Below are 27407 nucleotides of genomic sequence, written 5' to 3'. Positions count from 1 at the left end.
AAGCCAGAGATGTTCTACGCTGAAAATAAGATCTTGAGAACAAACTTACTTCTTCAGCGTTTGAAATCCATGCTCTTTGTACTGGAGCTCTTGCTTCATGTGAGCTACTTCTCTCTTGAGTTTATTCACCTGTAGCAAGGTGTCACATTTTTAGAATGATACTTTATATGAATATTTAGGTACAGCACTACCCCCATTCAATTCAAAACTCATTCAGTGTAGATGATACTCTAAACAAAGTTTCCAAATAATCAGTTAATCTCAACAGCAGCTAACGGCCCTGGCTGCATCCTCCCCAGGACATCATCACTGGCTAGGGATTTATCCAGTACTCAGATATTACATCACTTAATAAGGGGCTCAAGGGAAGTTCCAATCCCCTAAGCAGAAAAGCTGAGAAAAACTCAAGAGACAGGAACGAAACACATGTCGATTTTACTCAGTAATGTTTAAAACCTTCCCAGTCATTAAAAAAAAATTAAGCCTCAGGACAGGAGTTACACTGCAGCGATAGAAGCCATCCTCCAAGATACCAAACTAAAAGGCCCCGCTGCATGAGTAACACAGCAGGATGATAATACGTATTGTAAATCCACTGACCCTACAGCTTGCTGTTTTATATTCCTCCACAGAGGCCATACTGACCTACTTTAGTCCTTTCTTCTTCCCAAACCGAGCTCTGCATGACAGGGCACACTGCCGCTGCTAACAACCTGCACTAAGCCCAGGACAAAACAGCTGCCAGTCTCTGGAGAGAACTCACAGCTCTCCAGCGCTGCGGCACACCGAGGAGCCAGCACGCAGCTCAGTACCCCACAGCGTGTCTGTACAGCAGTCTGCACCGCCAGCTTCCAAGGGAGTCTAAAGTCTAAGGGGAAAAAAAGTGCTTCAAACTCTGAAGACGGCAACGTTTGAGAATTCTGATAAATTATCTCCTAGATTAAGATTGGCAACATTAGCTCTTTCAACTGCTTTGGCATCTCCTTTTAGTATCTGCCATGAGGTTTGGAAATATCTGAAGATTACTTCTGGCAAGCAAAGGTCCGTTCGTACTACTTACCCTTGATTTTGTAGTAGCAATCTCCGCTTTGAGGATCTCCGGGTCATACTTGGAACTTGACGATGAGCCAGAGAGCACTAGAACAAATACAACATCCAGTTTAGCAGCTCTACTTTCCTCCCTACTCTTCTACCAGCCCCCCCACACAAATCAAGATCCGCCATCAGTCCTGCACACCCAGATCTCCGCACATTGCTGGTGTAGCCCTTTTACCCATTCTCCAGATCTCTTCTCACCCCTCAAAGGCAGGGAAAGGCAATAGCGCAGTCAAGTACTCCACAAAAAACATGTACTAAAGAGGCCAGAGCACGTCCTGCATCTCCAAAGTCTTGATTTGTTCCAGGTTAACACACTTAACTCAGAGTCCCAAACACGTTCCCTCCATTCGACAGTGTGTCTTCCTGCATTTCCAAAGGCATTTCACAGAACTGAAGGGACGGGCATTGCATAAAGGTTTACTTTTTTTTTTTTTTTTACTTTCTCATTGAGTAAACAATCCACTGAATGTTTAGAAACAAAGAAAAGCAAAGAATGAGAAGAAACTGCAAAATGCGATGCAAGCCTTCTCACAGCCTTGAGGACACAACCAATCACACAACGTGTCACACCGGATTAAATCAATGTCCCATTAAGAGCAGAATTCTCTTCTCAGCAGCAGTTAAAACCCTTCTGGTTCAGAAGGTGCAGAAGCTCCCCAATGTGCAATGTTGTTAGAGGTAGCTGTAGGCAAGGGAGATATTTTGATCCTTGCAGCCATGAGTTTATGCCCTATAAAACATGGGAAAGCATTTCTAGTTCTTTCCGTTTGGTTGTGTTTTTAAAGACATATCGCATCACACCAATGTAATTCATGTTCGCAGCATTCTTCGTGTACTGTTCTGGTGCACCAGTACTTCAGGAGAGTGCTCTTAAAAAAAGACCAAAAACCGTACTTCAGAGATGACGGACAGGACCCCAGTCCAACAAGAATCCTTCAGTTGACAGAAACCTACTTAAATACTTTTTAACATCAGGCACAGGATTAGCCATAAGATATAACTCAGCAAAAGTGAAGCAGGGGGAGGTCAGTCAATTCATGTGGCTAGCAAGAACATAAAAAGTTTGCAATACTAAGGATTATAAAAAAAATCTGGAAGACTTGCAGGAAATAAATCCTCCTCCAGCTCCTAACTAGTAACAATAAGGAGGAAATTTGGCCTTCTGCACCAACTCTTGAAGCAACAGGTATTGATGTTTCCTGTGTGCCAAAGAACATGGTGCACAAAACAATGTTGCTCACACACAGAGAGATAATCCACCAATGTTAGCTTTTACGTGGCATAAAATACAGACCCTTAGCTCCCCGAGAGAGTCACTCAACGACCTGGGATGCTAAACTCCAAAAGGGCCTGGGAATGCTATCTGAGATGAGCCTTCTTGCCTTATTTCTATACTTTAGACAAGGGAATCAAGGAGAATACTGCATAACTTCATTTTTTCACATTGACCCAACCACCACATTTTTTCACATTTGTTGAAGCCCATGCTGAAAATCTGCTCGCTGACTCCAGTGACTGAGCCAACCGCAATAGCGTTTCATAACAATTATCCTTTACCAAATAGGTGCCAGGCAGCTACTGCTTTTGAGACAAACTGAGCAAACACGGGGAGTGACACGGCGTAACACACCCCAGTGCTCTACCAGAGGACCAGCTTCAAGCGCTTTACTGTCCTAGTGAGTTCATGACTGAGAAAAATCACTGGATAAGAGTTCACAAACTACTCACAGCTGGTCTGAGAGCCCAGTTTGTGCTCCCAAACATCATGCAGCTGCCGATATTCTTGCTGGGCCAGTTCAAGCCTCTGCTGTTTCACTTGATAGATCTCCTTCTGTGCAGCAATCGCCTCCTGGGCCAGGACGAGATAGTCTTTCAGCATATGCTCCTGCTCCCGCCGCCATTGCACACGAGGGTCTTCTATCTGTGTAGTTTCTTAGAGAGAAAACAGGAGGGGGCAAGATCAATGGAAAGCAGGTTTGTGTTGCTGCCTGGAGGAGCTCCACCACTTATGGCAATGTTTTAAGATAGCCTCTTGCCCCATCCCCTAATAAAAAAGTGGCACAAGGACATTTTCCTGTCCCACTGATCCACAAAGAACACCGATGAGCTCTGCCACGCTGAATCGCTGCATAGAACAACGAATGATGAAACCATCGTACGACTCTCCGACTGCCCTGCTGCTGAAGCCATCCTGGGTCTGCCTCTTAAAACATCCACACAAGCGTATGCACACATAAGCTCTGAGATATTGACATTGACTGTTAGACTTATCTTTATTGTAACTGCTTTACAACTTTACTAATAAAATAGCTCTACTATTTCACTGATAAAAAACTTTCAGAAAACATCGTTGCCACATGACTGCATTATACTGCATCTGACAACATGAAAGCAATTACAACTCTGCCCATCCTTTTCGGCTGCCAAGTGGCTTTTATTAAAAAGGGGGGAAAAAAACCCTTCTCACTCAGATCCCATAGGTAAATAAAAATAAAGATGCATAAAATCATAGAACATATTCATGAAAGCATCTCAAATGACATTATATACAAACAGCATCTGGGAAGGGGAGTAAACATTTCCTTCACTGAAAGCAGGCACAGCAGTAAATCACTGCAGAATACAGGAGGCGGAGTTTAAGAAAAAATATTTTTTGGTAACATAGGCAACGCAGCCAGGACCAGCTACACCGCTTCCATCTCCGCTACCCCAACACAACCAATACGTTGCTTTTCAGGTTTCTAATCGTGAAAAAGGCGTAAGGTCACAGACACGCAGCTAGTCCTAATACTAATTAGGCAAATTTATTGTCAGTATTTGTCTCAGGTTTGTGAAAAAGTGTCCAAAATATTTTTCATCTCTCTTTCAAGGCTATTATATGCTCTTTCTTGGAACAGGTTCCAATATTCAGTTGACTAAGTGCTCTAAACCGTCTAAACCACCGTGCTTGAATAAGGATGCCTAGTTACCACATAATGAATAATTAATACAAAGGAGCTGCTTGAAACTATCAGTAGGAATCTAATCTGCATATCTTAAGAGCCTCTTTAAATATTTAGTAAAAGCTGCCACGGTGGAAGGTATGAGCAGCTCTTAAGTGACTCAGACATGAGACTAACACTGCAATACACAGGATGTAGGGAAGGGAAGAGAACAGTTTGACAACAATCCTAGGAGCAGAACTAGAAATAAAAGGATTTTACCCAAGGGATGGACACTCAACCGTTTTCACAAGCTGTCCATGATCATGCTGAGGAGAAAATTAACAGGATACTCCAGTAATAACTTGTTTTAACAGTATCTCAAGACCCAAAAGAACACATAGCTTCTCAAGTGACATGGTAAAACTTAGAGAAACTGCAAAAGATGATTTTAAAAAAAAAAAAAATACTTTCAAGATACAAAGTACAGATTGTAGCAGCATTTCAACAAAAAAATCTTTTATAGGTCCTGCTAGCACAAGCAACATTTCAGCTGATGTAATACTAAAGCTAAGCCTGGACCTGACAAACTGCCCCAAAATAACTTGATGAAAAAGCAGCTACTCGTGCCAAGCGCGGGTGCTGGTGCCCTCCCAGACAGCACTACGGTCTCCCAGCGGGAGCAGAAGAAAAGTCAGGAAGACCCAGCAGCGTATCAACTGCCAGAGCCTGAAATCCCCGGGCTCCTGTCTCTGTTCTCACCCCCAAATCCATTACCTACACCCAGGAGGAATAACTCCCTTTACTCCGCAGTTGCACCAGAAGGGGAAAGCCTGCTGGGAGTTACCCAGAGAGATGCCCCCAGATTCCCAGACACGCAGCTTCCCCGGACCAGCCTGCACGAACAAGCGCTGGCAACTGCGACTGGGGACTCTCAACTTCAGGCTTAATGAGTGTGTCGGCAAAGTGCTCATGACTCTTGAAGTCTAATTCAGGACACGGGGTCGTAAGTCTACCTGTATGTCTTCTTCAAGCTTGGTTATTTCCAGTTTTCCCTTAAACTAGCAGCCCATTCTTCCTATAATCCCAAGAAAGGCAGTGGAAGCAGCTGCAGGGAAATCCCTCCATTACAGGCACCCAGGAGGAAGACCATAAAAACCTACAATCCTGAACACCTCCCGTAGGTGCTGAAACACTGACGCTGCCCCAAGCACATACACCACCCGACAAAGCGAAGGCTTGGCAGCCAGCTCACGGAGAGGATGGACAACACACGTACTGGAACTGCTTTGTTCCCTTCTTTCTAAATATTCACCTCAACCTTTTCAGTAATCACAGCACTAACTGTACCCCCCGATTGCAGCTTTGATTTTCAAACATGTAATAACCATCTATGAAAATGTTGGCCAAGGGCTCTCGATCTGCTCCAGCTATTGAGAAATGCAAAAATACATTCAAAAGTCAGATGAAAGGACTACAGAAATGCAGACTATTACATCATTTGTTGTCTTGTGAGTTTTTTAATTTAATGTTGAGCTCATCATATATAAATCTGATTGTTTCATGTTTAAAGAGTGTAGTCTCACTATGCTTGCATCAGCATCTGGCAAGAAAATCATCATTTCTTTGTGCAAATCAAATTCCAAAGTTCTCCCAGAGACAGACACTCAGGGCTATGCATTAATACTGTATTAGGAATATTCTGGGTACTCAATTCAATTGTATTTATTTTGCCTTAGAGAGAAGGTTAGAAGTGTTCTCCATCTCACTTTTTGTAATGGCTCCTGGCTTTAGATTTAATTTAGGTCTGTCCTTGGGCTTGTTTCTGATAATTAGTCTCAAATACTTCAAGCGTGCAGCAAGAACCAACATGCCTCCATCCCCTTCACACCCTCTGATGACAGTTCATTCCTGCACAGGGAATCTGCACGACAGACCTTGGAGAGGAAGGAGGTTTTGGACACTCTCCAGAGGATAATTCAACATGAACCACAAAGATGAGCCTCTTGATTAGCTGAAGGTAAGTGGAGATGGTTTGCTTTATCATGGTTTGGATTAGAGCCAGCATAAGAAATAGGGTCATCATTTTGTTTCTCTTCTTTTTAACCTTTTAATTGAAATTCTAGGTCAAATCTTGTAGACTCTGGCATCCCATAGAAGGGAAACTTTTTAAGAGCAACTACCATTTAGCAGGTGTGAGCATGGTTCGAAGCCATCCCTGCACACCCTTGAAGCCTGTGGTGCTTTTGAGTGGCACAGACCAGCGGTAACAGCCCCAGACCTACAACCAGATCTTTGTGCATTCACTCTGGGGCCAACTCAAACGTACAACTGAGATCACGCTTGGTTTGTTCCATCTACATGCTGCAGTTGCTGCTAGCCAAAACACTCAGGAGGTCCAACAAGCTTCCATGTCCCACAGCAGGCTTCAGATCAAGGTTATTTTCCTCTACCTGAACTGTGTCCCCCCCAGGATCACAGCTAACCATCCCTGTTTAGGCAAATGCCAGCGGACTAAGTCAATGCCCCAGTTTTGGCTAGGATGGGCCACAGTGACAGCTTCCTCCACTGTGGATAGGAGAGGACAACTAATGAGAAGATAAAAATACATCTCAATATGAAGAGAAAGGAAAAGACTCTTGAAAACATCCTCTCATTTTATTCGAGCCAAGCTTTTCCTGTGGTCAGAGGTGACCCTGATATTCACTTCAGAAGGTAGGCTGAATATTACTTCTTTTGGGGACAATGCCAGCTCCCACAGCACCTGCAGAGGCTTACATCTACTCCAATAGTCCATGCCACTGTCTGATAAACCAGAGGAGGGAACTGATCCACTGGGAAAACCACCAAGCCCCACAGATGTTTCACTGGGAAGGGACAGGGAACAAATAGCTTCCCCCAAAGCACTGTGCAGGTAAAACTGAATTGGCAGGAACCTCTTAATCCAACACTGCTGCCTACCACAGCAAAGCCCCTCAGAGCCACTGGAGGGTGGCACGGCCCTGCATCTGGGCTGCTCTTGGCCTGGAGCACCCCAGGAGGCAGCTCCCACATCTCAGCACCTGACACAGCAAACCTCCAGCCACCAGAAAAGGGGGGAGAAGCCCAACCATATTTTTGACTCCTCTGGAGAGCTTGCCCAGGCTCTTCTCTCTTCCTGGTTGCCCACAGTCATGAAAACATCAAATCATTCAGGAGGTAAAAACAAGTCTTGTTAAGACTTCTACACTCAGCTCTTAATCCTTCTGTAAGTGTGGCTAGCACAGGAATAACCTCAGCCCAAGTGAGACCGGAAAGAGCATTGATTCAGACTGTCTTTAAAAGAGCAACCTCACTGTTAACTCTCCAGAGTGCTTTGTTGTAGAAGTGAAATAGTGAAACAGGCACAAGACGTGGTCTTACAGACTTACACGAGACCTCACTTTGTGTCTTGCAATATAGCGCACTCAAGCATAGTTTGTCCAGTCCTCTCCCCTGCAGAGCTCCTTCGTGTGATCCTGTAAGCTTGTCTACCCTTTCTTCCCCCCTATCCTTTCCTGTAAAAGGAATAATCAACATCATCTGCCTCACAAAAATAATTAGGATAAAGCCATTTAAAGATATATAAATGCTGTGATATTGGGATGACATAAGCTCTAAAAAGTATTTGTCACCTTCACATCTGGAGAATTTGCTCTTTGTATTGCAGAGGGAAGTTAGTGCATTTTGAGAATAGGCTTTTTCATTCTGCATTTTTAATACCCAAGAAAAGTTGCTGAAACCTGGAAGGTGCAGTCTCAGGCCAGGTGAAAATGTGACTTTTCTGAAAAAGGAAGTGTGTGAAGATAACCAAGAAAAAGCCTAACAGACTTCCACATTTTTATTTAAAAAAAAAAAATCTTGTAACTTGCTGAAAAAAGTAGCTGAAGTTCTCAGTTGTAGTCCTAGAAGAAGATTTAAAAAACCCCACAATTTCAAGGCACTTTTGTGTTTTAAAAGTTTTGCTCTTTGCACGAGCTACAAGCACCCCCAAAGGGCCTGGGCACGGTTCTGCTGTGCACTTCTGAACTGCAATTGGAGCTGCTCTGTAAAGAGAACAAAAGTCACTGATTTATTTTATTACTTTTTCAGGGGACTTGTTCTAGCACAACCCAATACACATTTCCTAATGCATCATTAAAGACATTGTTAAGTTTTCGATTTTCTTATAATTCAAATGAGCTTATAAAGCTTAACACTTCTCGTCTATCAAGCCATCTAACAGAGACAGTAGGCAGTGGCTTAGTTTGAGGATACAGAGTAAAAACACCACAAGCCTGAACTTAGCTCCTTTCCAGCTTGCACACCTCTCGGGATATCCCAAGCCTACTTGAGTTTCCTCTCCAGTAAAGGCAGCGCAAACTCCTGCAGGAAAGGGAGCTCGTGCAATCAGTCAGTTTATCCCTGCCAGGGGAATCAACACAAGACCTTTGCACTGTTCCCGATGGTCTTGCCACAAGGACAAATTCCAGGCTAAGAACAAACTCCAGATCACTGCTACCTAGTCAGACTCCTCAGGAGAGCCAAATCTTAGAGGTGTGTCCATAATATTAGCTGGAACGTGACTGCTGATTTGAAGACTGCAAACCAAAAGGTCTCAAATTCCTGTTTTAGAGAGGGAAGCAACTTGCACAATGGGGAGAAGGACCGGATTTGATTTCACAAGCTGCAGATCTCACCTACTCTAAAGTGTGCTGTATGGATTTTGTGGGTTTGTGTTCAGTATATTTTAACACAGGCACAAAACAATCACTCTGCAAAAGTACAATAACATGTCACTTACTGGTGTTGTGGTCTATGTAATAAACTCCAACCTGAGGGTCATAAGCTTCTTCCCATCCTAATGGCAATTCATCGCTAATGCAGTCTGCAAAGGTTAGTGGTTTAGTGTACCTGAAATGCAAAATAACATCTAGGATGAATAAAAAAACCCACTCACATGTCTATTTCAAGCAACTGACCAGAAAACAAGTACCACATGGGCATCAGTATAGAAAACAAAGCAAGCTGAAAACTACTTTAAAGCTTTTGTTCTTATCCAATAATGCTCCACAGACTCTTCCCTTTCTTCATCTGAAGCTGCAGCAAGATGAATTCATTGTGACAGAGCTCCCGAGCCTTGCCCGGCTCCACCAGTACTCGCTCGACAAAGGAACATTAAGAACTTTGCCAGAAACAATCCTCATCTCAAGTGAAAGAACAAGACTGTTTGCAGGCAAGTCCTGTATCAAAAATATGTAGACAAGGAGCAAGATGAGAAATGCAATTTGCATAGCATGAATAATTAAGACTGCACAATCAATAGCAAGTGCTGAGGACTGTGGGACCACTTGTCATGCAGCTCCACTCATTTGCATTGCAATATGTTCTGTTTCATTAATGACAAACTAGATTCGTTTCTCAGTATCACAAAAATGTGTAACCCACCCTGTCCAAACAAGGAAGTATTTCCGCAATACTGCTCCAATGAGTTTTTCTGTTAAGAGGCCACATCCAGCAACGGTCTGAAGGCTTGTATGGCTAAAAACAAAGCTCAGAGCACCCTCTCCTTGAGTGACCCCAAAACCATGCTCCTTTGAGCTGACGAGGTTCAGCTTGCACCAACAGGACTACTAACCAAACATATCACTGCAGCAAGGCACAAGCCAGGAGGAATTAAGCTTGCAGGCATCTCACATACCAGGTGCCAAAAGCCACAGGCCCATAGATCCATCACACAACCCAACAGAGCGCACGTGGTGTATCTGGAAGGAGGGCCATGACTTTGTGCTGGGACCCGTGAGTCGGACTTACCAGAAGAGCCCTTTGGGCAGACAGCGCAGGACACACCGTACACCACCACAGCCCCTCTCTAGCAGTTACGCTGCACGTACTAACAGCGACTGGGTCAAAAAGCAGCCATGGAGCTGTACCAAGCCCTGCCACGTAGAAGCGGCATGCCACAGGAAGGTAAGGTGGTTAAGAGCAAGTTTCCAACCCACTGTAAGAGACTGAACAGGTTTGCAGGAAGTCCTTCCTATCCAAGGGTAACTCAGCAGGGCTGGCAGTTAAAGGGTTTTAGTAAGTTTTGAGCACACTTGAGCATACTGCACCTGGAGGCACTGAGCAAACAACTGGTAGCCCCATACTAATATCTTACAGTCACTCCTTAGTGTAAAGGGGAACTTTAGGAAAAAGACTCCAACTATAAGAGGCTCAACATAAAAATCAACATTAAACGACTAATACAATCCCCCCCCCACCCAAACATGACCTGGAAGGCTGGTACGCAGTAAGAACGAGGTGGGAACATTTCTGTAAAAGCTACATGAGCCACTAAGATCTCTACTTACCTGCTGTTGCATTTCACTTTCACCACATTGCCATCTGAAGCAGTGCTTGAATCACTACTTTCTCAGACAATTTCAATTTAATTTAAAGCTCTGTAGTGCAAAAAAAAGAACTTAGAGCTTTGCAATATGGAACTGTGAAACTTTCTCAATAAAGTTTCACTGAAAGATTTATTTTTCTGTTCTTAATCTAGACTGTGTACCAAAAGTATGTTTGTAGAGAAAATAGAGATTAGCTGAAAATAAAATAGAATCTCAATACTTTGATTGCTATCCCTTATCCCACGTTTTTCCCCATGGATCAAGCTGTTTCCTCAGCCCAAGTATGTGGTATGTGCTGCTCTGAGTTGATCAAGTCAAAGATGCCCAAGGGTAAAAATGCAAAGCAAGGTCAGATACAAGTGACTCTCTGGAGATAACACAGATGAAAGTGCTGTTGCAAACGTGCTGGCAATTTTAACTTAAACACTAGGATTAGCACTTTCACCTCTCCAAAAACAGCATCTGCTTTTACTTAATGCTGGCGGTGCACGCGGAGGCAGGACAGGTAGAGAAGAGGGAAGGAGTGGTGGTGAACGCTGACCTATGGAGGACCTGCTCCCATCCCTTCGAGGGGCACAGGGATGCTGGGATGACAGGACAGGCAGTGGGAACACAGCCAGCCCTGCCCAGGTCGCCCCAGCACCTCCACTGTGCGGTGCTGCAGCCCACCGGCGGCACACGCTGCCAACCCAGCCCAGGATGCGGCACACCTCCTGGTGCTCAGACGCAGGGCTGTTCCCGAGGGTGCCTTCTCCTGCAAGCCCATCAAAACAAATGCAGAAAATCCTCAGTGTCTTCAGGATGGTCCTGCATTTGCAAAAAATCAAAAGACAACCCCAAGAACTGGTCTCCGCTTATTTTTTTGCGGCTTAAGAATCAAGCTGGTTTTTAAAAGCTGTCTAAGGGCTGGTCTCAACTCCATGCGCATCAGGAAAAACAGCATGATGATACTTCAGTATAACTGCTGAGGACTTGTGTTGTAGTAATTATTTGATTGCCCTGATAAGCACAACATTATTCTTCCACGGCCAAATATTTTATAAAAAAATCCAGTGAAAAATTTTCACCTTAGTCCATGATAAAGCTTAGATTCCATGCTTACTATGTGTTATTTGGAACAAGAGAAAGGAGGACAAGTTAGAATTTATTTATTTGTAAAAATATATTTAAAGTCAGCAGGGGTAGAGTGTGCCATCAAGGCCACGCAAAGTCCCAGTGGTCTTTTCCAGTGCATCACTTGATTAACAATACTCAAAATATTGCTGTGAATTGGTTTTACGATTGCTGTTTTGCTACTTCTATAAAGACCTTTGTAAGAAGAGGTGTAAATTCTTCCTGGGTTTGCACAATCTCTAACCCTGCACACCAGTTTCCATTCAGCCCTAGGGATCTATTTTGCCAGAAGCAGCTGAATTCTTTCTAGATGTGCTCAGGAACTGTCAGGCTCGATAGGAAGCCAGGACCAAGCAATTGAAGGATGCTTATTCCTATTCTCCGTATGAAATGCAACGCATGAACTACACCCACTCAGTTCTTTCAGTTGGAGTTTTGGAAAAAGGGAAGAAAAGCAAGGCACAATCAGTCTGCTACAGCAATGTCACAAGCCAGCTGGAGACTTGCCAGCTACTACAGCTCAAACAGGCAATAATTTCACCTCTGAGATTCATACTTTCAGCAGATCTCACAAGCAGCACCCACCACCAAGCACGGACCAGTGCTGTCCTCCCTGGCTGACCGCAAGCTTGCAACTATCCCATTTGTACAGACAAGTAAGTATTCATTAAAGGAGAAATCTGACATCCAACTAGCAAACAGAAGAGTAATTAGTTTAGAATTAAGAGAGTAATTCCATTTATTACAGACAGCATATGTTATATAGCTATTTCCCCAAATAACTGCAGCTTCATAACCAAATTACTTACTCTTCTAAACTCCTTTCCCTTGCTGTTGTGGGAAAAACTGGCACAAATCGAAGCAACAATGCTACAATTACAGATGAAAGACATGCAATATGTTGTGTAGCCAGACTATAAAGAAAGCATAAAAAGAAAAAGGAGATTATTTCCTTGTTTTATGGCATGATTTTAGGGGTTGTTGTGAAGACTGAAATAAACCAATTTTCCAGAAGGGGTCCAAAATCAAGCATCTCCCTAAGCACACTCACAATGTAGCATGACAAATTAAACAAGCAAAAGGTAAAGTTTCTTTCTCAGAGCAAGACATGATTCCGTGTATTATTTCTGCACAAAACAGGACTGTTTCTGCATTTGGGAAGTTAAAGCTAGAGCACATCTGCAGAACTATTTCTTTTGAAACATCTTTGCAGTTCACAAAGCTTCCTAACAGCCTTGGAAAAATCTCATCAACTCAGTCAAACCATGTTATCATGTAACAGATCCTCTCTGTAGCTAGACTCTGGAAAAATGGACCCCTTCACCCACTGTGCTTATAACTAAGGAAGGAAACCTACAAATGATTTATGCGTTCCTTACCCTCCTCCATTAAGGAAACCTCCAGATACATTCATCCAGCTTTCAAAAGAAAGCTATGCAGCCAAAAATTCAGAAAATCCTCACCTGGACTTCTGATCTCCAGTGACAAAGAGGGAATCAAGGGGGAAAACTTAAAAGTCTGTAGGTATAGCATTTTATATTAAACCCAAACCGGTTCAGTTAAATGAGATGACACTTCTAGACATATGACTTTGCATCTTCCAGCCACGCTCGCTTTGCTCTCATGCCCTTTGGAGCGTCAGTCAGACCAGAGCTACTCCTGAAGCGCTTCATCTGCCTCTAAGCTGGAGGCTAAACTCAGTGTGAAAGTCCTACAAGAGAAACCAGCCTGAGCTAGAGAAGATATTTGTGACAGCCTAACTCTGGCCTTCTAGCTCACCAGAAGTATCCCACATGTTCATCTCATATCAACTCATCTGTATCTCATGTTCATCCCACCTGTGACTGGCCTGCCCCCAACAGCTAAGTTTTAATCAGGGTCATTTATAGGAACATTCAGTATTTTGAAAAAGACACATCAACCTAGATTTATCGATTTCTATCATATTCTCATATGGTTTTTCATTGGATTTAATTCAAGAAATTAAAATTTACCTGGGCAAGTGCAATTTCTCATTAGGAAACCAGGTACCCTCAGCAACCACCACACACAGCAAGTCAAAGTCACCATCTCAGAAACTAATCCTGATAAGAGGTAAAAGATAACTGCATCACCCAGCTTCCTAACCTGAGGAGCATCTTACAGTCTTCAGGCAGAGGCGGGATGAAGGGAAAGCTGCTGCCCACCCACTGGCCAGTGAACATACCAAGATGCTTCCCCCTCTGCAAAACGCTTGCCCCCGATAGCTCGAGTATTTGTACAGCAAATGATGTTCAAATCCCACTCCCACAGCAGGAAACAGAAAGTTAGTTTCTAGCTCTAGTTTATAAGTCACATCATTTTTAAATGAGAAGGGTTTCTATATTTCTTATTTTTGATCACCTTCAGTTTCTTTCAGATAAAACTGGAAGTCAATGTTATCATGTGCAAACACTATTAAATGGAAACTTGCTCATCTCAGATTCAGAAAGCCTTTCTATAGTCTTTAACTCCTCTGTTGTCAATCAAAAACCTCATTACACAGGAAACTGAAGGCAAATAATCCTTGTATAACAAGTTTTTGATTGACAGAAGGTTTGTTAAACATGGCTGTAAGATCACAGAGGTTCCTGACAGGAGCAGGAGATGGGGAACTGTGCCACTTACAAATCTGGAGTTAATACTACAAAGGTAACGGAAATCAATTCCAAACTTGTTAAAATAGGAAATATTATTTTTGTAATTACTGGATTTCAGTGCTAATTGGTGGCCTACAGCAATCTAGCAAAGCCACACACAGCTTTTTACTTCGGCTCACGGCTGTGAGTTCATACATATGTGCATGTACATGCAGACAGCAAACAGTGTGTTTGGGTCACCGAGACGTCGAGCATTTATAAACCAACAGTGGATTGCCAAGTCTCTGCGCTGTGCGTAAACCCACTTAATCCCTACGTTTGCAGGGTTCCCCAAACCCCCGTAACACAGTAAAGCCATTTAAACAGTACACCCTTATTTTAATCAGTTCAGTACAGATCATGTGGCCTTATACGAAATCCTTCCTGACTCTATATGGTGAAATTGCAGACCAGGGGATTTCCTGCAGTTCCCTGTACCGATAGCAGCGGCTCCCTGCACGAGGAACAAAGGTAGCGCTGGATCACTCGGACCATCACGTCCGCTCCTCTTAGAGCTCCAGCGTTAGCCACCAAAACCCGACAGCTTAACGGCTCCGTTCACGTCTGCCCTTCCCTCGCACAGGTGCACAGCACTTCATTCCTCATCGGAATAAACCTCACTGCTCGTTATGTGCCAGGACATGCTACGCAGACCAGGACAGAGAACAGGCTACGAGCACCTCGAAGTCAGGGGTACGTAAGACCGGGGTAGCTGTACACAAGATCCCTGGGGGTCTGAGTTTAGAGGAACCGGGCGATGGGCAGAGCTCCTACTGTAACTCAGAAGGCTGCTGCAAGAATCACTGCCAGGAGGCTCGACACGATGACATACAAGCTTCTTTGTTTTTAATGAGGCCATCCCATTCTCAAGACAGACGATGATTATTTTTAAACTTCAGCATAGAAAAACCTATCACTTTGCAGACAAATTTTCTAGGACTATGGCAATCTCCTCCTCACAAAAGCTTTTAAAAATAGACTCCTACACATTTATTACTCAACTTGGTGATCCACCTCAAGCACACCAGGGCTATTCATCACTATAGTAACTATTTTCCCTGGGAGCATCTTCTCTGACTGCAGGGAGAATTGCCTTTGGAGGCTGCAGGTGTGGCAGCGAAGAAGCCCTGGGTTTACCGTCTTGCTGGCAAAGCCTTCCTCGCCCCGTCACCACACTCCTGGGCACAACGAAACACTCCCTTGGATTCCCACTCCAGCTGCAATTTAGGGAAAAGGTGATGAGAACAGCTCATCCTTAACAGCCGGCATCCTCAGCAATGACACAACAGGCAGTTCTGGGCCAAATGGCACCCTCAATTGCACCAAAACCTCAGCAACTGCCGTGGGTTAGAAGGGGAGACCTCCACACCGAGGGAGAAGAAAGGAGTAATTCAGGACCACCATGAGCAGGTAACAACTATGAGTGGGAAAGTGCTTCCCAGCTAACGTGGAGGACCCTTCAAGAAGTGATCACAAATTTGAGAAGCTTCTTAACTCCTTCTCCAAGGAGTCTGATGAGAGATCAAGTATGACATTTCAAAGTTTTGGAAACCAGACATTATTCCAAGACAGTCACCCTAAACTTCCAGTTACCCCAAACAGATGTCATTTCAATGACTGTGTGTACAGCATTGCAGCCTGGTCCTGGTCTTGCTGTGATAAAGGATAACTGGGAACAGAATTACACCCCTTACAGTAACAATGGGGTTACGTCTGAGAAAAACAGCTTTAAGTTGTTGCTGTAAACTAGTTTGCTTAAACTACAGCCTAATCATCACCAATAGCAACACCCTAAAAAAACCCAACACTATCTCAAGCAACTCAGACTGCAGAGCTGTTTTATTTTCAGAAGTGGTTTCTTTCGTTGCCATGGTTATTGAGCATCTTCTCAGCCTCCCAAAGATCTCTCATCTTGCATCTCCTCCTGGCCCCTGACACTCCATGCGTTGGGCCACCTCTGAGATAAGCAAGCCCAACATCTATCCTCAGAGCTTATTTTTCAAGGTATCATAATTTTAAACAGTTTTATTGACACTCAAGAACTCAGTGATGCCCTCTACAGCTCTTTGGCCAGGACATGAGAATAACCGTGCACCTCATTTAAGGTCCTCTTGAGTTGGATGTAATTTGCCAATTTAGACCCTTTACGTCTTTTGCACGAGCAGGTACCATCCAAATTCTTTTTCTGCAGAAATTAGTCACATGCTGCCCAAATAGATTTTACACAAAGCAGATCAGGAGACAAAGACACCCGAAGTCAGGCAATAGCCTGTATTTCGAGCATTCCAAACACATTTATACTTTTAATAGTAATACATTTCTATTACTCAAACAGATTCATGGAAGCATTGAGCTATATAATACACAATTTACCACCCCACCAGCCACAATGAGCATGTCTGCTACATATCAGTCTAACAGTTAGCAGCTGGCTTGTTCTATCCACTTTTGAGATCTCTTACATGTTTACAAGCTCTACTTTGCACTCAGTAAGAGTCTGTTTGCCCATGCATTTCTTTTCAGTAGAGATCATTTATCCCTGGAAGCAAAGAACTACTAAGTTATTTGCAAGGAAAAGACTATCAAGAACCAGTTACAGATTTTTAGATCATTCCCAGAGATTAACGAACTGGTTCTGCTAGCAGGAGAGAGGCAGGAGGTCAGTCACACCTTCTTAATCACTGAAATGCAAAATTCCTGGGATAGTTCAAGGTTAAAAAGTCAGGAAATGGGAGTTGAGGCTTCTCACAACATTAACTTGCCTGCCAGCCTGTATATCCCACATGCTTTCCTGAACCAATTAAGCAGAAGAGATATAAAAGAGTAAGGTACAACTTGGTGAGAACAGTGCAACACTACTAAACTAAAAGCACACAAGAGTTCGAGTTTAACCATGCAAGAAATTCAAATGTCTTTAGTTTTAAATAGTTGAAGTTAAGTGTGCCTCCAGTTCTTCTAGGATGAGAAGCAGCCTTGCCACCTGCACAGCCTGAATAGATTAAAACCAAGTCAGCTCTCTCTTCACTCAGAGGTTCAACCATTCTCAAAGAAGGGGACTGGTCACATCAAAGGAAGGGGTAAATTGTCTATCAAGCATCCAGAGTAGTTAGACTAGTTTCTTGACATATTTGGAAGATTATGAACTGGAAGGCTTGTCTCTGTTCTTACAGCTTGCACTCCCACTTCTCTGAAAGGCTGCCTAGTGTGGGTGGCAGCAGTTTACACTGGCGAGATGCCTCAAGATAAAAAAGCGTATAGGACAGATTCTCCCCCACAATACAGCTCCTATAGCAGGGAACCAATAGCTACTGTCAGAAAAGGAGAAATATTTGAGATTTTGGCAACGAGGTTAAGTACTGCACAACTGCTGCACCTCAGCATTCCGGAACACGTTATCCACGGACAGCAGCACGCAGAAGCAGGCAGGGGCAGCAGAGTGAGCACTGGCCTGAACATCTGGATGTCTATAAAAGGGAGCCACCAGATTTGTGGTTCACCCCACAATCTGACTTCATCGGGCACTGAATTTTCACTTCATGTATGGTGATTAAAAACCTGAATTCTTTGAGAAGCAATGCATGTTGCTATCTCTCTTACCAGCCTGTTCTATCCCTACTGTGAACAAGAGCAGTATGACAGCAAATACCTCCTGCAACACCACCAGCTCCTGTGCCCTTTATTCACATGGCATGTGAAGTGGGAAAACAGACAACTCTAGGACAGCATCGCTGGACTCATCTAGGCTCCCTAGTCTACCCAGTGTAGAAACCAAGCAGTGCTAGTATGGAAGCATATTTAGAAAGGGGCAAGGGAAGTGCAGGAGGCTGGTTTTACATGCACATGCTTTGTGTGCTGCTCCTTGGTTCACCTCCTACTAGCACTGGGCTAATTGCTAACTCCGTACAGCAGCTTTAGCGGGACTGCCTGCTTGCTCTTTCTGCATTATAAACATTCTTATTGACTTATATAGCTATTTGATGTTCCCGATCCCAAACAGCGACATTAGCAGGCTCTTTGTTCTGCATCACTTGTCAAACAGAGTCTAGGCAAGCGGCTGGGCACCACCACAGCCTCTTCTCCTCTTCACCCTTCGACCAGCTGCAGCCACTTAGCTTTTATGCAATGCCTAGATCAGTTCTGGAAACATTACTTCACTGCTCTCTGATCTGACAGCAGCCTGAAAACTTGGAAATCTTGTCCAGATAGAGCTGAATCCAGCTACACATAGAAAGCTACCAAGTCAAGTGAACCCCAAAGAGGCCTAAGTGCAGTCATAGGAGGACATGGGTCCCTTTGAGGCGGTTGTAAACTCAGCAGTACCAGGTATGAACAGGAATATTTCTGGCTGCCTGTAAGAATCCAAGAAAGATGAAGATGATCTTGGACTAGGAGAGAATGCAGAAGAACAAAAATCCTTTTAGTTGCAAAGCAATTGTGAATTCAAGGTACAGAACACGTACTTAAGCATAAACACTGCCTTGCCAACTGTAATCCAGGCCGTATCCTTCAAGAGGGATAAATCAAAACTATTTCAGACTCAGCCTTGTGGGTTAGCACTGAAGACAGCCTTTGGAAATGAAGGCATGGCACCTCACTTCTGCTCCAAAGAGGAGAAAGCCCAGGTTACACAGCACTCAGCTCGTGGATGCAGCCACTGCTGACGCACATAAACTGCTGGAATTCATAATACCAGCTTTACCATCAACTACTGTTAGCATTAGTGTTGATACAATGCCTTCTCAGTTCCTGAAAAGTCATACTGTATAAAAATAAACAGAAATGTCAAAACAAGAACAGATATCTAGAACTAACTTGGGAGAGTAAAGCTTTAGGAGATGTAAAGAGTTAGAAGCATAGGATAATAGCATAAAGCTAATAGGTTTTGTACCTTTTTCCTCCAAAGTAACAAAGCCTTGATTTACTATGTAGTTAAGCTACAAAAAATTATTCCAAATTGCATTTATAGACAGAACTGTACAAAGCACAAAACATAGCTCAATACTTCACACACTGCAAGGGAGTCAATACAAATCAACAGCTATTGAAGTTTGCTCACTCATTTGAGGACAGCAAAAGTGAGATTTGCATCATCAAGTGAGTTTAATTGATTTCCTTTTACAAATACAATTTATTTTGATCTACCATCAATGTATTTTGCCAACAGATTAAATTTGTATTAACATAGAAGTTATAACACCACTTGCTCTTCGCATTCCCCTTCCCCACCTATCTCGCATAGCTTAAAGCCCACTTGCAGTCCTCCCACCAGCTCCAAAGCGGCACATGCAGCCTACTGGAGATCTGTGCGCCCAGGACTCGGCTCAGGAAGAAGGAGACTCATCCATCTGCAGAGAGGCACAGGCCAGAGACTCAGGGACCACAGCTCAGATCAAACTGGGAAAAGGACCATCTACTCTCAAGACTCTGGAACTAGTAGACTCTGGAACAGTGCCACTAAGGTAAAAGCCTTCTTCAGGTTCAGGACAAACATGCATTTCATCACAAAGCCAAACATATCAGCACGGTGCTATCTTGAAAACTGGGACAGCGCTCATAGCACCCCTTGCAGTTCCCAGCTGCCAGGTCCGGGGGTGGTGAGGAGAACCCCACGCACAGGGAGTCTCCACAGCTGGAGTGTGCGTGACACCACGAGAGCTGCCCACTCCCTCCCAAAACACAGTCTCCTCCAGGGACACTGCTCCTGGGGGGACCCCTTCCCTCTTCTTTGCATGGAATTTACAGGAATAAATGAGACAAATGAGTTTTCCTAAAGCATTCTATATTGATGTATGAGACTGAGAAAGGGGACGGTAACTCTCGAATGCAGCACAAGTTTCATTACGCTGACTTGCCTTGTCTCCTGACCAGGAGGAGCATTTTAGTCTTACTCAAAATTTAAAAAAAAAAAAATTGAGACAAATCCCAGAAGCAACATGTCATTTTTCAGAATTCAAGGGAAAACTCCTTATGAAAAATTAATTTCCCAAGACTGTTTACAACCCAAATATTATTGCAGGGAATATTATCTGAAAATCTCTATGAATACAGACTCATGGATGCAAATCCGTATCAATTGTTCAAAGAGGATATAAGTAGAGGGCTCAGCAGTTAAGTACAAGCAATAAACAATATACTGATCACAAAATATAACTGGTTGCCAAAAAAGCAAGGTGGCATCTTTAAACATGTGCATGTATGTGTGCATCATCTTTTACCACGGGGTAACTAACAGTTATTTTGCTGTAAAGGCCTTGTGGAGAAGGGACTGAGGAAGCTAACCATGTTTCTACCTAATGCAGTGTATCATAATTTTTTTAAGTGTCCAACAGACCTTAACAGAGGTACGAGGTATTGAAAGCTTTCTAGTTATTCCTCAGTTCAAAATGCACAGCATTCCTTTCCACTAAGCGAGGATTCAGCCTTAGTACCACTTCATCACTGCTGCTCACCCGTCATGATCTAGGTATGTGTCAGAGACACACCTTACATAGTCTATTAATATTTAGCTACAATTTTACTTTAGTGTATGAGGAAAGAGCACAGGAACCGCCTTCCAAAGGAACAGTCTTCCCCTTTCCAATACACTCCAGTGAAGGTGACTAAACCCACCTTAGACTGCGCCTTTGATAGTGCTGTATGCCTCCTCCTCCCATCCCCACTTCTTCCTCGTACAACAGATGCACAAAACTCATTTGGATCTTCAAAGATTATCAACTGACAGCAACATTAAGTCAACTACTCTAAATTCCTTTGGAACCAATAAAACATACTTTGAAATATTTCTCATAACAGAAATATTCTAGACAAAAGAAATCAATTGTCAATGGTCTTAGCATGTTATCTTTGCTTTGGTGTGCTGAAGCTTCTCATGGTTATCAAATTCATCTTTCTCCGTAGTCAGCCTCTTGCTCTTCCAGACAGTGAACTCTGCTAGCAGTGCCTCCAAACTTTGGGGAAAAATAGCAACCTTCTTCCACATTTCAAAAAAAAAAAAAAAAAAGGCCAGATTTACAGCACTCCTTTTAAGGGAAGAGCAAAAGATTGCAACTTCTTGTAAAATAAAATCAGAGTAGCCCCCGAAGACTAAATTCTGGTTTTGGTGAGGACAGTATAGCCTTACTGGCATTGATGCTATTGTACAGGAAAGTTTCACCTCAATGGTACTGGCCATTCACCACTGGAAGTCACTGAGCTAATGAGAACAGCCAAGGCCGCCTACATCCACATGAAGTGACTGAGATACAGGTCCTTGTGAGAAGGCAACCAGCATTCTGGTAAGTCAAGCTGAGAGCAAGCCAGTGGTCCTGCAAGCAATTAAGTCCCCAGGAACCCAGGTCACAAGCTCTGCACTGGAAAGATGTAGGTGGGTCGGCATTTAATGATCCTCTCCCCTCAATTTTCATCCTAACTGAATGCCTGGTGGTTATTGTTTTGTTACTAGTGGTTTCAAGGTTTATAATGATAGCCTGCCAAAAAAAGTTAGCTTCAAGTCTCTAAAGGTTCTGTATCTCATTCAGGCTCCTGGCTTGTATGACAGCAGAGACACCAGCTTCACTCCCACCACACTAATGGCTCTGCATTAAGAAGTGAAGGAGGTGAATCACAAAAGAACAGGCTACACTTCACCCTGGCCTTACGAGCCAAATAACTTCAAAGAAAAAAACCCAAAGATGCTACACTCTTCTTAATCAAATATCATGGCAAACAAAAGCTCAGACCAAGAAGGAAGCTGCTAGCAAATCCACCAGTTTTGAGAGAAAAGGTATGTTCACGCCATCCCATGCTTTGCCCAGGAGCAGGCTGTGGGCACACACCATGTTCTCTGTAACCCAACTAGATATAGCATGTTCCAGCCTACCGATCCTGACAGCTCCGCCACTCAACAGGACCAAGTACTACTATCATGAGAGCAGAGGCGATGGCAAGACCACTCATCACGCTCCTTGGCAAGTCCATTGGGCTCATTCAACTGGGAGACAAGTCTTCACATACAAATGGGCTGCCCCAGCCAGGAGGAGCGAGCCAAGCTCTATCTCCCTGAGCAGAGGCCACACCATTCCACAGTAGTTAAAACAGGCTTCCCAAGATCATTAGCACACATCCACATTCCTGGCACACATCTAGCTCCTCTAAAACTGAAAAGGATCTGAATTTGATAAGCAAGACAAGATTTTTGCCCAAATGCTCTAAGCTAAGCATTTAGAAAGGAATTTTCTAGAAGACACTGGCAACACCTGAATTCCTCTGACAAAAACCACAGCACACAAGAGTTCATCCACGTAGCCATGGAGAAAGAGACATATTTTTATTGTATCCTTGTCAAGAGAAAAAACCCCAAAACTAATTTTAATATCTGCTCCTGAAGTTGCCGCACAGTCTCAGCAATAAAAGTGCCACAGTCAAGCTGTAATGATTCTTAGATTTCTTCAGGAATGCAGCATTTATCATTTTGCAGCATATAGTCATAGTAGTAAATGTTGATTTCTTTTTTTGCACTAAAAGGGTTGCTTTATCTGTACCGAGACACTTTCCTGGGACATGCTTCAGGATTAAATGTATCCAAAAAGCATTTTAAAAAAGGATCAATTTCTAGGCAATGCAGTTTCTTAACCTGAATCAGCATGTGACTGTACAAGGACACGTGCTAGTACAGGGGAGGGAGAATTGTGTCACATTGACAGCACAAAGACATCAGCCACTGAGCCAGGCTAATGGTTTGTCTCTCCCACAAAAAGCATCTCTCCCACCTTCCACCCTACGCACCCTTTCCTTGCTCCTCTTCCCAGCCCAGCAGCTCCGCTCTCCCCGTCGCACCCTCCAAGCCCTCCCACGGACTGCTTCCATTCAGTAACACCACCCAAGAGTACCCAGACTTTTCCGCCGACGGAATTTACAGTCGGGTTAGCGGGACGTGGCAGTTGATAGCATGCCAGCAACAGAAGTGTCAGGAACAGAAGCAGCACTGGGGAAAACCGCAACCCCCCTTGTTGGTTTTGATGAGCTGTCTGGCTGCTCACCAGATTTCTGGGCACCAAACTCGTAGATGAGCTTCATCTGCCATGGAATCATAATTAAAACTGGTCCTCTCAAATGGCCCATCTTCTCCAGCTGCCAGACTCTGCCTTCAGACTCATTATTACTTATAAATGAAGTGCACAGAAATGGTCGACTTTAAAAGCGGGTCCCTTAGATTTACGCACACCCTTCAATTACACCAGCCCTGCCGCGGGACCGACAGCTGCCCTGCCACCGACCGCAGGAAGCAATGTCCTGAAGACATGACAAGGAGCTGTTTGTTGGAGCGCTGTGCAGCCGCAGCGCCCGCAGTCAGCCCAGCCGGGCAGCACGCTGTGCGCAGCACGGCCGGCAGAGGAATGTGCTCACTGACTGCACCTTTTCATCTCGATAAGGATTTTCAAGGTCATGTTCGCTTCCCTCCCGGCTCCTCCCAGGCTCCAGTGAAATCCCAAGCATGCAGCCCTGGGCCCTGGTGCGCGTTCCCACCCTCTGCGTCTCCCGGACACCAGCACAACCTGTCGCATTCCTCCGCGGCAGTAAACCCCAGCCTTCCTACTTGCTTGCAGCCAGCTCTCTGGGTTAGCAACACCTCTCTCCCAAGAGCAAGCTGGCACAGCACCGCAGCAGCAGCAGCTTCACCAGCAGGCCCCGCAGTTCCTGTGCTGCAGGGTCAGGATAACTCTGCAACGAGGCTTGTGACCTCCAGGATTAACATTTCTGAATTACATATTTCATATAAAACCAGGCTGCAGCCTGAGCCAAAACCTAATCAAACTTGTGGGCCAAGAGAAGGGCCGCAGTTGTAACTCACGTTGTGCACGCTAAAGCACACGGCTACAGGATCCGGTGAGCCTGCCCTCAAGGGCACTGCGTGGAGGCTGCCTTTGGGGACAGCCCCGTCACCCCGTCCCCACACCCACCGAGCAGCCAGCTAAACCAGCCCAGCGTCGACAGCCAAGGGGCAGAGCTGCCTGCCAGCCCGGGGCTCAGAGGAAAGGCAGAGGTGATGGTGCTGGGCCTGGGTAGCCCCTCTCCTCCAGGCACAGGGGATGCAGCCCCCTCTCCTCCGCCCAGCAGTCATCGGGGCATGGATACAACAAGCTTACAGACCTGCAGACACTCCTCACACCACACAAGAATTCTAGATAACTACTGAAGAATCATACATGCTGCCTGCTTACAAAGCCAGCTAATTATACAATCTGTTAAGCATGTATGCGCGCACAACGGTGCTTTGAGCCATTAGAGGACGGGATTTATACTTCACTGCACGCATCTTGCTCTTTGTGAGTGCGTGCCTGGATACAGCCAAAGTGAACACAAGTATCTGGAATGTCTGCAGCTTGCCGGCCAGCACATCTGAATACAAAGCTGAGCCCTGCGAGAGTGACTGGCTGTGCGTGACCCCCAGTTGCTTCCCCAGTGATGTTTAAAATCCTTATTTCCTGCACCCCTGTGCCCCCTCCGAGCATCTGAAAGCAGAGTACGGCATAATGTTTAAGCCATATTCTTAAGCTGTAAGAGTGATGTTGGCGAGGAAAAAGCAGCAGTGCAGGTGATGGGCTGTGAAGACAAAGAGCTCAACATCGGAGCCAGCGGCTCTGCCTGCCATACTGCGGCTGTCCCGGGTTTAATCCCAGCAGAAGGGCCCTGGCGCTGCGGCAGCGGGGACCTCGGTTCCTATGGCAGCAGCCACTCCTCGACGGCCAAGCCCACGGCAGATGGAGATCCCTGCCCTAGGTGTTTGCCAGACAGATAATGCCGTCCATGGCACATCAGAGACACCGTCTCTTCCCTTCAGTCATTTCGTCTTCACTTAGTAGTGCCTGCTGTTGCTGCCCCACCGTCAGGCAGACGGAGCACACCCCACAGCTCTCCCCGGAGCACCCCAGGCGAGGCACCCGGCAGCCCCAGGGCTGCAGCTCACACCAGGGCTCCCGTCGCAGCAGCAGCAGGCGAGGCTGATGACAAGCAGGCACAGAACAAAACCACCGGCCGCACAGATCGACCTGTGCACAGCGCTTGAGTTGGCTTCTCCTTTTGTTCCTTACTCATTAACAAAGCATTTGGGTGCTTTTTATGTAAAAACTGAGAGCAACAGCTGTTTTTCATGGATTATATGTTTCTGGCATTCTTATTCTTAAAAAAATTTCTTCTGCTAAGGATTTCACTTCAGCTTCCCAGACCTCCACATATCCAACATTACCTGCAGGTGAGCTCTACTCCCCCTAATTCAACTGGCTTCATCCCCATAGCATGGCTCCATCCTATGGAAAGCCTTATCCTAAGGAATCATACACCTATACCTTATGCTATACTTTCAAAGGGATGTACTCTGCACCGGATTTTCCATTTTTACCTTTTATGCATTGCCATTTAGCCTAATTATTTAACATGAACTCCAAAATAGGATTTTAAGCATTTAGTGCGTAGGCACAAAATAGTGTTTAGGGGCCTCGTAACAAGTCAAGCCAAACCACCTCCACGTTTCTCTTCTCTGCAAGTCAGGGGAAGCAGCAGAAGGCACCAACTCTGTAAGAGTTTCAGGTTTGTCTTGGAAAATATGAGTTGGTCAAAACAAACTCTTAAAATCTAGTAGAGGCCACACAAACCTAGCAAGGTACAGTAGGAAATCACATCTTTATGCCGTATCAATCCCCAGCACCCGCTCATCTGTAACAGGGTACTTGCTGTCTTTCAGTTTTCAACACAGGGGATGTAACCAGGAAGAGAAGATGGTGTAGATACCCCTACACTTTCCTCACGAAATAAGCCCTCCTTGTAGAGTAACCTAGGAAATAACTCATAGGACCCTCAGATGCTTTAAGGCACAAGACATTTCACTCCTGAGATTTTCCTGTGGGGCACAAAATGCCTCAGGTCACCAGGGACATCGGCCAGAGCATACCCTGCCTTTCCAAGAGGAATGGGACAAGAGGCAGCATTACTTTCTGAAAAGCCGTGCTTAAGAGCCAAGTTAATTAGCAACTCAATTGCTACGTTCATGTCTTATACATCCACCTTGCTCACACAAGAAAGTACTAATGAATTTGACTATTTAAATCACCACCACTGGATTTCCAACCTAACACCTCCACAAGGAGATGCTCACATGTCCAGAGATGACAAATTCCAGAGCATGATGCCTCTATATATTTAGGTTGTTCTCATCTCCAGTACCTTAACCAGTACCTTTCCTTGAAATTGAGAACAAGGTTCTGAAAGACAAATTACTTGAGAGCCAGCCTTCTCTATGCACAATCCATAGAATCATAGAATGGTTTGGGTTGGAAGGGACCTCAAAGATCATCTAGTTCCAACCCCCCTGCTGTGGGCAGGGACACCCTCCACTAGACGCCGTTGCCCAAAGCCTCATCCAACCTGGCCCTGAACACTTCCAGGGATGCAGGGGCAGCCACAACCTCTCTGGGCAACCTGTTCCAGTGCCTCACCACTCTCACAGTAAAGAATTTCTTTCTAACATCTAATCTAAATCAACCCTCCACCCATTACCCCTTGTCCTGTCACTGCACTCCCTGATAAACAGTCCCTCACCATCTTTCCTGTAGGCCCCTTCAGGTACTGGAAGGCCGCAATTAGATCTCCCCAGAGCCGCCTTTTCTCCAGGCTGAACAAGCCCAACTCTCTCAGCCTGTCCTCATAGGAGAGGTGCTCCATCCCTCTGATCAGCTTCGTGGCCTCCTCTGGACTCTCTCCAACAGCTCCATGTCTCTCCTGTACTGGGGCCCCCAGAGCTGGATGCAGTACTCCAGGTGGGGTCTCACCAGAGCAGAGTAGAGGGCCAGGATCACCTCCCATCCAAATCCTGTATAGTTGACCTTGTTAGAAAGACATCCTTGTCCAGCTTACCTCAGTCATGTTTTCCCTTCTTCCACCCATTCAAAGGAAAAATCTGGGTTTTTTTTCCAGACAGTGTAAAATACTAATTTGTTCCAAGATCCCTCAATAACATTTTTTCCTCTATAACTATCAGTTTTCGTAGCCTTTGTAGCTGCCAAAGGATAAGCAGCAGTGGAATGAGTAAAACCTCACTAAGTCTTACTCAGTGAAAACCAGTATTTGTAGCAAGATACTTGAGGTAAAACTCATGCAGCTGGGGAGGTGGGAAATGTTAGGGAACCAGACCTCAGGAGGTACACCACCCCCCCCCCACCCCCCCCGTAAGGAAGCTCAGGGCAAGCACCCAGGAG

General features: G+C 44.8%; 1 protein-coding gene across 2 annotated transcripts in view; it reads right to left on the bottom strand.

Annotated features, from left to right (window-relative positions):
• The window catches only part of WWC1 (WW and C2 domain containing 1), a 72788-nt gene that overhangs the window by 29461 nt on the left and 15920 nt on the right, over positions 1-27407 (bottom strand). For both annotated transcript variants that reach the window (XM_054841349.1, XM_054841348.1), the window contains exons 2-5: positions 8821-8930; positions 2827-3030; positions 1061-1137; positions 50-129 (exon numbers count right to left, since the gene is read on the bottom strand). In XM_054841349.1, coding sequence (XP_054697324.1) covers positions 50-129; positions 1061-1137; positions 2827-3030; positions 8821-8930 — 471 coding nt within the window. The remainder of the gene's footprint in view (positions 1-49; positions 130-1060; positions 1138-2826; positions 3031-8820; positions 8931-27407) is intronic.

Source organism: Grus americana, chromosome 14 (genome assembly GCF_028858705.1).
Source record: "Grus americana isolate bGruAme1 chromosome 14, bGruAme1.mat, whole genome shotgun sequence".
Lineage (NCBI taxonomy): Eukaryota > Metazoa > Chordata > Aves > Gruiformes > Gruidae > Grus > Grus americana.
Note: the sequence above shows the minus strand (reverse complement) of the source record. Positions and strands in the feature narration are given on the sequence as shown.